We start from the raw sequence: 12,546 nt of genomic DNA on the forward strand, positions 1-12,546 counted from the left end.
ATATATATATATATATATATATATATATATATATATATATATATAGTGTGTGTGTGTGTATGTATACGTGCGTGCGTGTGTATGTATTAGAGAGAGAGGGCGAGAGTGTGTGTTGAGAGGGTGAGTGAGAGGGAGGGAGAATGAGTAGTCAAGGATACGCAACGCGTAAACAACGGACGTTTCTGTATATGTATGGTGTCCCCTTCACCAACTCTCTCTCACACTGAGTCTTGCATTATAACATATACACATATACATGTACACACATACACACTCGATCAAGGCCCCCTCTGTCTGTTGTTCTGTTTATATATACTATATGTATGTATATTATCTAATGAAATTTGGTTTTAGGTAGTTTTACAGAAGGCTTATATATTCTGTGTATGGTGTATTTTGTAAATTATTCAATATTTATGTATTGATGAGGATTATTAGTCTATGCATTATATATTAATTTATGCATCCTCTTGCTCATATCCAAATGTATGTATATATATATATTTTAATATATAGTTGTTAGTCTGTAAAACTATCCATTAATTAAAAAATATATGATACGTGTCTATAGATGATAACTAATACATTTAAGAGTTAAGAGTACTGTATCGATCGGCGATTAAGTTTTAAGTAAATTAAATAATTTGCGGAGACATTTTTGCTGTATATTCAAACGTATTTGTATTTACTAACTACAGTCGGGAAACAGTACTATAGAGTACACCATGCATGATGTATAAATAAACTTCGTTTGGAATATAGGTGTGTGTGTGTGTGAGTCGGTGTAACGTGTGGCGTGCGCATGACATGTGTGTGTGTGGCGCGTGAGAAGAGGGTCGTATATTTGCCGTCGCAATTCCCTGTACACGACCAATACCCGAACAAAGACTTATCGATCGATATTCGTCTAGTGTGTGTGTGTCGGTGTATAATATAATATATTGCGTGCACGTAAAGAGTGCATGGCACGTTCGTACGGAAGTACAGACGAAATGTATTATTATTGTAATGTTCACGTCACGGCTCACCGCTAGGCCAGCTCGGGTAGCTGCCAAAACAGTGGGAGGGGTGAAAAACGCCCCGGATTGACCCACCGACGCCAACTTAATAAAACTTGGTGGGTGCCACGTAATGGTGTGCTGGCCACATAGAAACTGTGCTCCTCCAGGTCGAGGTTGCCTCCAGATGCGTGCACGAGGATTTCGGGGTTCGGTGCCGGTAGCCGCGACGACGACGACCCGGACCCGACATCCCGCGGGTCCGTGCGACTGCGTCCCGACTGGACGACCGAGGCAACCGAACGCCAACGTGACCGCACGTTCGGCGTTGACCGTGTTCGGATGTGAGAATATTGGCATACTGTCCAAAATTCATTCCGAATTCGTCGTTAGTCCGCGTTTGGAAGTCTGTTTAAGCTGCGATTCATCTTACATAGTTGTCCGTACCAAATGTCCGACGAACACTAAAAATATGTCTACAGATCGCGCGTCCAAGAGCGTATAACAAATTCCTTTGATGTACCGCTCCTCGATCGACGGCGACCTAATGCACGTTTGCCGTTCGCATTCGGTCCACACTAAGTCCAACGTCACCGAATAAAGTCCTTTCACATGTGCCTTCGCTACCCAGTGACATAGCAAGGTTATGACGAACTGTGCCTACGCTAGGGGCGCGACTTGTAAAGGGGCGCAAAATTGTGCAAAAGTCGTATTTTTATCCTACAATCAAATCGAAATTTTTCCGTTATACTTTTTGAAATATGTAAATACTGTCTATTTTCACACACTACGTGTGAAATTAACGATGAAATTATGAAAATAGTGCAAGGGCGTTTAAATAAAAAAATGTCATGTGAAGGAATAAAGTCATAAATTCATAAAGCGAGAAAAGCAAATTTTCAAAGATTAAAATTAACATTGTATTAATAACTTCTAAATATAAATTGTATACTTAAAAAAAAATAGTAAAATTAAAGGTTAAAAAAAAAAACCCAACATCAAATTTTAATTGTTTGAAAAGCGCTTTTTTCTAAGTTTGCCAGAGGCGCTAGCTAGTCTTTCTACGCCATTGTCGCTACCCTCGGTCGTCTAGTCCGGACGCGGCTTCAGCTGAACGCGACAACAGACGTACGGGATTGGGGTGCTAGTGATCGACGAGTATAACTTTTGTTGCTCATAGAGACGTTCAAGTGTAACATTATGGTGTCACTGACACGATCAATGCGTTCAAACGCTGTTTCTGTCGTTTCCTGCACGAACACAATACAGATTTTTCATCCGTATGCATTATACCCAATTGAATGAAAGTAAACGGTTCGGCGATCTACGACGAGTGTCGGCGAACACTACGATATCGTACGCGGGTTGTGCATCATGCGTATATCGTTTGGACGTACAGCTATATACAAGAATTTACATATATATGTTGTATACGTTTACCAAATTTTTTTAAGCGCGCGTATGAATTTAGCCGAATTTGCTAAACATTCAGATTATCGTTGGTTATAATATAAATTAAGTTATTTAAAATGTGTTTTTCTTTAAATATGTTTTCCGGGATGAGATAATACGCCTATATTATAACGAGTTTTGATAAGGTCTTTAAATATTTTAAATATTATAAAACTAATAAGAATTAAACGTGCTTTCGACGATTATATTTTATATATTATTATACGGCAAGGTAAAATTATAATCAACATGTTTATAATGCCAATTATCAACAAAACAGTAAAATTATCATTTTTTTTTTTTTTTTATATAAATTACATCACTCAAACAGAATAAAAATTTAGCTATTTATAATATACAGTATACTATAGTAGATACACACAATTACGAGTTACCTACTAATTAGGTTTCTATTACGGCTGGGGCTAAAAAAAGTGGTTTTCCCAAAAGCTAATTTTACTAGTAAAATTTACAGGATAATTTAAAAGTATTAAAATAACTCAATTAAATAATAAGCTACTATTCAAATGTACAAAGAAATTACGGGTATAGATCACAAATATTGAAATAAAATATCGTACGTATACGTATATGCGAAGCGTACGCATATACTTACCTAAATGTACATGGTTCATTAGATTTTATAAAAGTGACCTATTTAGAAACTAAGTTTCTATTATTACAGTGTTAAACTCCCAAAATTTTAATTGTTATGATTTATATAGTTTCAATTTTAATTTAATGATCAATTATTATTATTTTACAATGTAGAATATTAAAAATCATCATAGTATATGTATGAGACACGCGTTTGTAGTGGTTATATAATATATTATAATATTTCACATAATTTATTGTCATATTTCAAATAATACATTTTTTATGTAAAGTTCATACATTGAATAAAGTTATCCGGTTTACGAGTTACACTTAAAATAAGCGATCATGGATCGTTTATATTATAATGATAAATGCGAATACCAATTGATTGGAACTTAATATTTAGAATTAATAAAATTGTCGTTGTAAAAGTTCAAATAAAAAAAAGGTAGGTATATCTGTTTATTGGGGCGCAAAACTATATACTATTATTAACTGAACTGCCATATTAATTTTGGCATAATACATTTGAATGCGACGACTACAATTATTCGGATACTTCTAAATAATATAGAAAAATGTAAAAGTATAACGGAATATAATAAAGAAATAAGTATTTTCAAAATCTACTATCTATTGTAAATTTAAATTTGCCTCCTCTGTTTTTTGAAAACTTGGGAACTTTCTGATTATGGAATTCTTCACGCTAAAACGTTAAAGCACACTTTGATTACCTAAAAAATGGTGAAAAACATTATTTCAGAAATAAAAAATAGTTATTAATATGCAAACGAATTATTATTTAATACGTTTTATTTGTTGCCAATTAAACATGAGGGTGGACTTTCATGGTACTCGATATTCAAGATAAAAGTATAGATATGAACTATATAGGCAAACTTGCTTGTTTTATAAAATAAAGAAACTTAAGTACAGCCAAAACGTCTACGTTAAGAAATAATTGTGGACCTTTTAAAGTTAAAGCAATGAACAATTTTTGATGAAAGAATATATTGAAACAGATCCACGCGAATTTCAACAAAATCTTTATTGAACTACGAAGAAAAATGTATAGCGAACCGGAAGAATCTGTTGTAATATGCATTTTCGTACGAAGGGCAATGTATAATCGTGTTGTTTGTCGTCTATTAATTGTGCCAGTCTATTTCCAAACCAGATCTTATAACGTGTTTATGTGTATACATTTAATATTCGAGCCATTAATCTGCTGTCTTAAATATTACAAGTTATATCATCAATTATCTAGAAGTGTTCATAAATGACACGTATAGGTAGTACTTCTATTTAATCGCAGAACGAGCATATACGGAATGCTGTCCATTCGAATCGGAAGATCGTTGAGAACTGGTAACAGACGGAGTACTCGTATATTTTAAGGGCTACGGGGATAAACGATTATAGACAATATTTCTAAATGGTTTAGTATTGCAGTTTTAAGTTTCAGAATTTAAAAATTAAGAGTTATATCTTGTTTTACAAAATACGAAATAATACCGAAAAACGTATTGAGGTAATACAAGTTAAATTTTAATTAATTTACTTTTTAAAACAAATAATAAGATTACATAGTAATTAGAGTTTTCCTTTTTTTGAATATTAAAGTTTTTTCCCGTATCCTTTCATTTAATACCTACAACTATATTCAAGAAAAATTTTTCATACGTTTGTATAAAGTATTTTACTTTCATAAAATACACGTATATGCGATAAAAATAAGAATGTTTTCGAGCCTAATATTTTACGGTATAGTTTATGTATGTCATTATTTTTTAAGTCCACTGTAAATACCTAAATTAAAACTAACTATATTATTTATTATTATATGCTTGTACAGATTATCTACGTTAAAAACTAATAACGATTACCGGTTTTTTTTTCTACGCGTTCTCATATTATACGTGTACATATAATATTCAGTATACGTGTAAACAATATATTATGTTGTGCGAAAAAAATGTTCATCGTCAGCACATGTGGATTAGCTGCGTAGTAGAGCGTGAACGGTGTTTTCTTCTATATAAAATTACTTGAAACCAGACGAACGACCTACTTGGTGATTTACTGTCGACGTTTGAAGAAAAAAAAACAAATAGGAAAACTAACGTAGAGTAGTACAATAAGAATCCTCATTCTTCGGTGAAATCTACCGGCACTCAATGGACGTAAGGATATAGTAAAATATTATTATTGTTTAGGCTGACAAATATTTCCGGAAACTCGTAATCATATCACTGATAATAATTGATAACGTCAAGTATCGCATATATCATGATATGGAAGATGTTCGTGCTCGGTTATCAAAACAACGGCGAAACCAGTTTAGTACTTAAATCATTGCATCAGATCGAAACCGCAACAAACTTCATAATGACTTCGTTCAGCATTATCCTTATAGCTGTTGCAGTGCTTACCACACAGGTACGTCAAAAATTATATTATTTCATTTAATCGTTCTATAGAAACTACCTAATAAAAATAATATGGTCTTGTAGCAATTTCAATCGACTCTCATATACTATAGATTTCGAAATAACGATTCTCTAAATGATATTTTCGATTAACAAAAACATTTTCAGAAATGTATATTATATTCAGGGGCGCAATTTCATTGAAAAAACTGAAGGTGCTTAAGTCCTTCTATCTTTTTCAAGTTTCTTAATGGTTATAAACACCCGTAATCCATACAATTCAACAGTTACTAAAATATTTGGTAAATATATGAATATTTCTAAATTTAAATTGTTCACTTTGATTTTATATTTTTATTGCGCGTATAACGAATTACCTGTCTGTAAACATAAATATTTCATCATATATATGATCACTTTTAGGTTCTGATTGAAGCGAAGGATATAATGGTTTTATAATGATGTTTGTATCTTATTTTTGTTTTAACACTTTTTCGGATAGAAATATTGGTCCCAAAGTTTTTTCTAGGACCTTTTTTAGATTTTAAATCGGCATGCGGTGGTACTTTAAATAGTTCATTTTTCTAAATCTTAAGAGTTTTTCTAGACGCGAAAAAAAACTATATATAAAAAAAATTATATATTTATACAATAAAAACTCTGTTTTTCTATATATAATGAGTAATGAGCATTTAAATGTAAATTAAGATAAAAACATTTGGGGGTGCTAATTTCGAAAATGGGGGTGCTAAGCACACCCAAGCTCCCCCCCCCCCAAATTGCGCCTATGATTATATTACTCTTACATGAACACTAATGAGCAAAAAAAATTATTATTTGTTTAAATTCAATTACTTTTAATGCATATTAAAGTAATCTAAGTATGTTTATAAAAAAAAAAATTCTTTATAAATTATGTAATGGTCAATCTATTAGCAAAACGTAATATAAGTCTCATGTTATATGCGGACGATTTTATCACATAAATTTAATACATTTTTTCATAAGCTTAAACAAGATACCTATCTTGAATAAATATTACAATTTTAAGATTTCAATATAAATAGGAAAACATAAATTACTTGTTTTTCCGTCTAACTTGTTAATATATTGTATATTATTATAGTTTAATATTTCTTATTAACCAAACTTAATCATTTTATGAACATATCTTATTATTCTACGAATTATATTAATTATTAACTAATTAAGATGGAATATCGAAGAATGAAGCTGTACTACAGTTATTTCACTTAAGTTGACTCAAAATACGAGTATTTCTAAAATTGTGTAAAATTTTAAAAACCGCATCAATATTGTACACGTCAATTATATATTTTATTTTATCGATATGGCTGTGTACCATTGTAGGTGGATACTAATGTGCCTGTAGCCATCCCGCTATTTTTTAAACTACATTTTTCATCTATCTACTTTTATTTTTTTAAATTAATCATTCTTCTGAAATATGTTTATTTAAAATAAAAAATTATAATAAGTGGTTCTTATTATAACGATACTTCATACAATTTGAGTAGATGTTCCTTCTATTGAAATTATTAGTATGTAATGTTATGTCTTAAACTATAATATGTATGTGTGTGTATATAATTAATATATTTATTTATCCGTACAAAATATAAATTTATAAAAGAAAATAATAAAATCATGTAGCGCATTAAAAAATTTATTGTGTTCCGCGATCTATTTAGAGACAATTTAACTATTGTCTGATGCGTATAATTTTTAGTTTGTTATCATTTAAATTTTATAGAAATCAGTTGAACGCATTGATGTTACGATGTATAGTAATATGTTATAATATTAAAAAAATGTGCACCTACAGATAATAAATTATTATTTCATTGTTTATTGTATTAATTATAGGTTATGCATACTATTTCTCTTCCGAAAAATTATCGTTGTGTCTCTTCGATAAAACCGTTGCCTGAATTGAATCCAGAATCGCAGAAATTAGAACCTAAACCTACATCATCCCGTTGCAAGCTGCAGTTAAATATGTCTTCAAAATCAACGTCTTCAGTTCAAAATTCGACATCACCAATTGAAACACTATCACCACAGCTCTCTACTTCAAACTCATCGTCTTCTACGACAAAACTACAACCAATCAATAAATCACCTTCTTCGGTCTCAAAGTTACACGATACCCTTAAGTTATTTAAATTACCTTTACAATTCATCTCGACCCTATTGACCATATTAACGCCATTTGACGGGCAAAATACTTCTTCAACTATTAATCCATTAATTAATCTTCAAATGCCCTTATCGCTCTCAACAATTCATCCTCATGATTCACTGTTCGATAGCACGAATAACTTACCTATTTCATATGGTCCTTTACCTGATACAAATACAAATAACATACAAACTTCTTACGATCCTATACCGGCCAGCACAAGTAACTTGCCTACCCCTTGTAATTCTCAATCAGGAACTATAAACAATTTGCCTATTCCATGCAGCTCTTTAACGGACAAAAATAATTTGCCTATTATTTTTCCTAACAGTTTACCCGCAGGAAACTCATATAATGCCCTTATTTACAATTTGTTGTGCAATATCGTATTGGAGGAGATCCGTCGTTTGACCGTCATTACCCCACCAGTTAGTGTTCCAGAATCTGCATCTGGCGATACATTGACTGGTAGTACAATATTAGATGAGACCCTCCTTAGTGGCAATACACCTACCGATATTACAAACGATTTACTAACATCTTCATCAAATGAACCCTGTATTTTCAAACCAACTGTTAAGCCGTCCAAGCCTTGTTCAATGCATACATTAAAATCAACGCACATCAAACCACATTCACCACCCTCTTTCAGTACACCAGTAAACCCACATTCTCATTCAAAATTATATCCATCAAACAATGAATATTTTGAAAATTTCAAACATTTTAAATCTGATAGAGTTTCTCTTAATCCACAAGAAGAACTTATTTTAAAAATTCTAAAGAGTCTGAATCCCGATTTTAATACATCGCCGCCATTTAAAAGTAAAAAATAATTTAGTTATGTATAAAATGATTACATGTATGGGATAACATTTTATAACATATAAAGACACCAAATTTTCAAATTGTTGTAATAAATTATAATTGTTTCTAACCAAATTATAAATTGTATTATTTAATTGTACTATTGAAAATAAAATGACATAAAATATTAATTATTTATGTATGTATTAACCATTATATAAGTATTAGTAGTTTTGTTTTCAGATGTTGTTTTTGTTGGATCGATATAAATTATTTAAAAATACTAAACTTTTATAATAAAATAGATAAATTCTTATCTCCACGTAATATATTCTGGAGATAATTTATTACAAACTGATATTATTTAATTCTGTACTAATGGACTCAAATCAAATCAGATTCTTTTATAGTTTTTACATAATTTTTTAAAAGTATTGTAACCGGAATCGATTTAAAATTTATCAACTGGCAATCAATAAAGTATTATTGACTGATTCGTTATTTTTCTAATTACCAAAAAACTATTAAATTTAATCTAAGTTTACGTTAATGGTTATTTTGATGGTTTTCCCAAAAATATTCAGCTTTTTTCCAACTGTTTGAATTCAAAGGTATCTAAATTATTTTTAAAATCCACTAAACTGAAAATTGGAAGTTTGAAAGACATCAATGGCAAGGAAATGTAATTACTTTGAAAATCGTCATCATCCCGTGAACCTTTTTGGTATTTTTTATAGTTCCGAAGGTGTCGATACAGTCGAGCAAAAAAAGTACTTATTTGAAAATATTTTTGTTTAATTTGTTGCTCATTTTATTAAATAGCAATAAAATAAAAAAAAATAAAAACTGTTCCACATACGGTGTCATCACTACACTTTACTGACTGGCCACTGCAATATTACATTGGTTTTTCCACACGGTTAGTAATACCTATAGGTAAAAATATATAGAATCATTTTATGAAAAACATTGTTAAAATCCAAAAATGCATTAATACATTAGGAGATAAGAGCTATATTTTAACGTGTGATGAGTTACCGATCATTTTTAAAGAGGGAACAGTTTTTTATTATATTTAATAACAATTATAGTCAATGATTATTAACATGGGTTCAGTTTTTATTTATAATTTTTACAATTATTTTATTTTTTTTTTATTGAAACTTTGCATTAAATATTAGTTTGGACAATTAAATTATTTCATTTTATTTCTGCATAATTTATTTGATTTTAATAATACTGTACTAATATTCAGCGGAAATGTTGGCGTTGGGGGTTAAACATTTCTAAACTCCTACTGGTGCCATCAAACGTAATTGTCACGTTACATCTGGTAGGTAGTCTTTATCGAGTGGTTTTGAGTAAAATACCACTATCGCCATCACCATAATCATGAACCAGAGTTTGTATTCCTAAAATGATGTTATTTGGCCTGTTCGCCTGTTGCTTCCGAAAATCAGTTTAATTTTAGGCGATAATCAAGCGTATTTAATTATTATCATACATAACACAATTGTGTGATTCGAATATTGCACGCGTTTTGGTATCTAAATACTATTTTGTTTCCATACATTTTTCCGATCAATAATTGTTTTTTGTGAGTGATTTTCTTACGACACGTCCGAGTTGTGTCCACGCAGGGTTGTTAACAACTGGTTCGAATTACATGCGTGGTTTTTTAACGACAGGCCTGAACTTACGTTTCCGATAATCATTGAAATTTACTTATTTTCCATTTCACTTTTACAGACTGAGGACTCTCATTTATATAAAATATCATCGTGTAATATCACCCTGAAATAAACTTGAATATGATTCAGTTTGGATACGTTTTTATAATTTAAGGGGGGGGGGGGACTTATACAATATAATACTAAATACCAAATTGTTAAAAAGCAATATTATTAGTATATGATATATAAAAGGTCTTTAGGCTTCAATATCATATAATTAAAATACTTTTATAAAATCGCGGCAAAATGGCTGGCTGTAGCCACATCATATTAATATCCTTGCCATGTTATAGAAACGTGTTTCCAAGACGTTGAGATATTATTATATTTCATGTTAATAGGATGTTGATATTGAAATATAAAATAACATTACAATATTAACAGTGATAACAGATACACGATGTTCTGCAAACGTTTATGGGCGTTGTTAGCGTTGCAACTTAAATCGTACAGCACTACTATGTTTTGAAACATAGATTGCACAGTGGAAAGCTATATAATTCTCCGTTTTTAGCTAAATAAGGTCATAAATCGAATTTATTATTATACTACGTGGAGAGAGACATCTCACGACATCAACAGTTAATCATAAATAATATTACTTCAGGGATATGGCATAAGACTCGACTATATATATACGAGTATATTTCTTATGATATCGCCAAAAAAATTGAAATACAATTGTGGAAACACCATTCACGCAAGTCAGACGTGTTGCGAGAAAATTAGACTACGGTAATAGTCATTATAGTGACGGTTTTTTTTTCTAAGATAATACACATTTCTCATTTGTTCGGTATTGCTATTTGTTTATTATACTGCAACTCAATGTACTTGAATATTATGGATATATTTACAGTTACGAACAAACTATATAATACTTACATATATTACTATCAAAATAGCCTATTTTATATCATTTACCATTCACTTAGAAATATAAATAACAATATTAACTTTATAAAATAGTGGCAGAGTTTGTACTAACGGGTGGTTCTAGATTAAAATCGGCATGTAATTATTAGTTTATAATTGATTGGTATATATATATATATATATATATATATATATATATGTGTGTGTGTGTGTGTGTGTGTGTGTGTGTGTGTTTAGGAAGTTTCAGTGTTCAAAATAACGATAAATTATTTAATTTTTTCAACTTAAATGCTAGTGAGCCAGTTTATCAAAAGCAACAAAAAAAAAAAAAAGTTTCAAAAAATTATTAATTATTGGTATTGATTTTGTATGATTCATACAATTTTTTTTTTTTAATTTGGTGACTAAATGTTTCATCTGTACCCAATCGGAAATTCATAACGGGCGCAATATCGCACTAGTAATGCCTACTACTGACGCGCTACTGATAGCTAGTGTTGGCAGCCAGTGCTGTCATATAACTGCAATGATATACTTTACCAGTACACCTTCGCATTCCAAGACAACCAAAGTGCTGACATTCAATATCGGCTGAGTACAGATAATAATGAAATTTAGTAATGTAAATTTATAATACAGCCAATTACTGATGGGGAAGTACTAACCAGGCCCATAGCCACGGTAGGGCATTGCCTTCTCCCTAAAACTTAGTTTTCACCACCATGTGGTCTGGTTACAAAGATGGTACCAACACGTATGTTGTAATCTCGTATGTTCATACTTGTATTAACTCATAGGAATGAGATCTTAACGGTTTAGAGTATACTCATGTAATTTCTGTTAAAGTACAGATTATATAATGCCATATAGTTGGCCAAGAAAATCCGACCAAAATAACGAAACAATAAGTTCTTATAAGAACTTTGTAAATGCCTAATTGTTAATAATATATTATCATTAGTATTATAATTTGTAATTAATGAATGAAGTCTTTTATCTAAGTCCTTGTTCTTTTTTTTATCTCTGGTTGTTTTCCAGCACTATACCGTTCTCATTTTAATTCTTTTAAATTTCGAATTTTATTTATTACATAAATAAATGTACATATAGTTGGGTGGGTTCTTGCTCAAGAATTATTATATTATTCATTTATTATATTATTAAAAAATACTAATTGTTAATAAATTTGGTTATAGTTTTACAGTTTTATAAGTTTTGAAACTTATCCAAGTACTAAAATATATAGTATTTAAAAAAGAAATTATAAAAACTGCAGTTTCGCTATTATGCGTGATCGCTTATTTTAGAATTCGCTATTTTTATTTTCGCTATTATCAATTCATGATTTTTTTATTCGCGGTTAATTGTTTCGCTATTTTGGCCTAGAACCCTGGCCAAGTACTTAAAAATGTGAATAGGAGACAAGGAGACGTTAGTTCTCACTATTC

General features: G+C 30.5%; 1 protein-coding gene across 3 annotated transcripts in view; it reads left to right on the plus strand.

The window, feature by feature from the left end:
• Positions 1-8,600, plus strand: part of LOC112684761 — a 13,503-nt gene extending 4,903 nt beyond the window's left edge. For 2 of the 3 annotated variants that reach the window (XM_025556423.1, XM_025556425.1), the window contains exons 2-3: positions 5,267-5,489; positions 7,367-8,600. In XM_025556423.1, the coding sequence (XP_025412208.1) occupies positions 5,340-5,489; positions 7,367-8,518 (1,302 nt within the window). In that variant the 5' untranslated portion in view covers positions 5,267-5,339 and the 3' untranslated portion in view covers positions 8,519-8,600. Of the gene's footprint in view, positions 1-5,012; positions 5,490-7,366 lie in introns of those variants that run through there. The other variant, XM_025556424.1, reaches the window with a different exon arrangement.
• Positions 8,601-12,546: the final 3,946 nt, after the last annotated feature.

The sequence above is a fragment of the Sipha flava genome, unplaced genomic scaffold, assembly GCF_003268045.1.
Source record: "Sipha flava isolate LNK unplaced genomic scaffold, YSA_version1 257_pilon_pilon, whole genome shotgun sequence".
Taxonomy (NCBI): domain Eukaryota; kingdom Metazoa; phylum Arthropoda; class Insecta; order Hemiptera; family Aphididae; genus Sipha; species Sipha flava.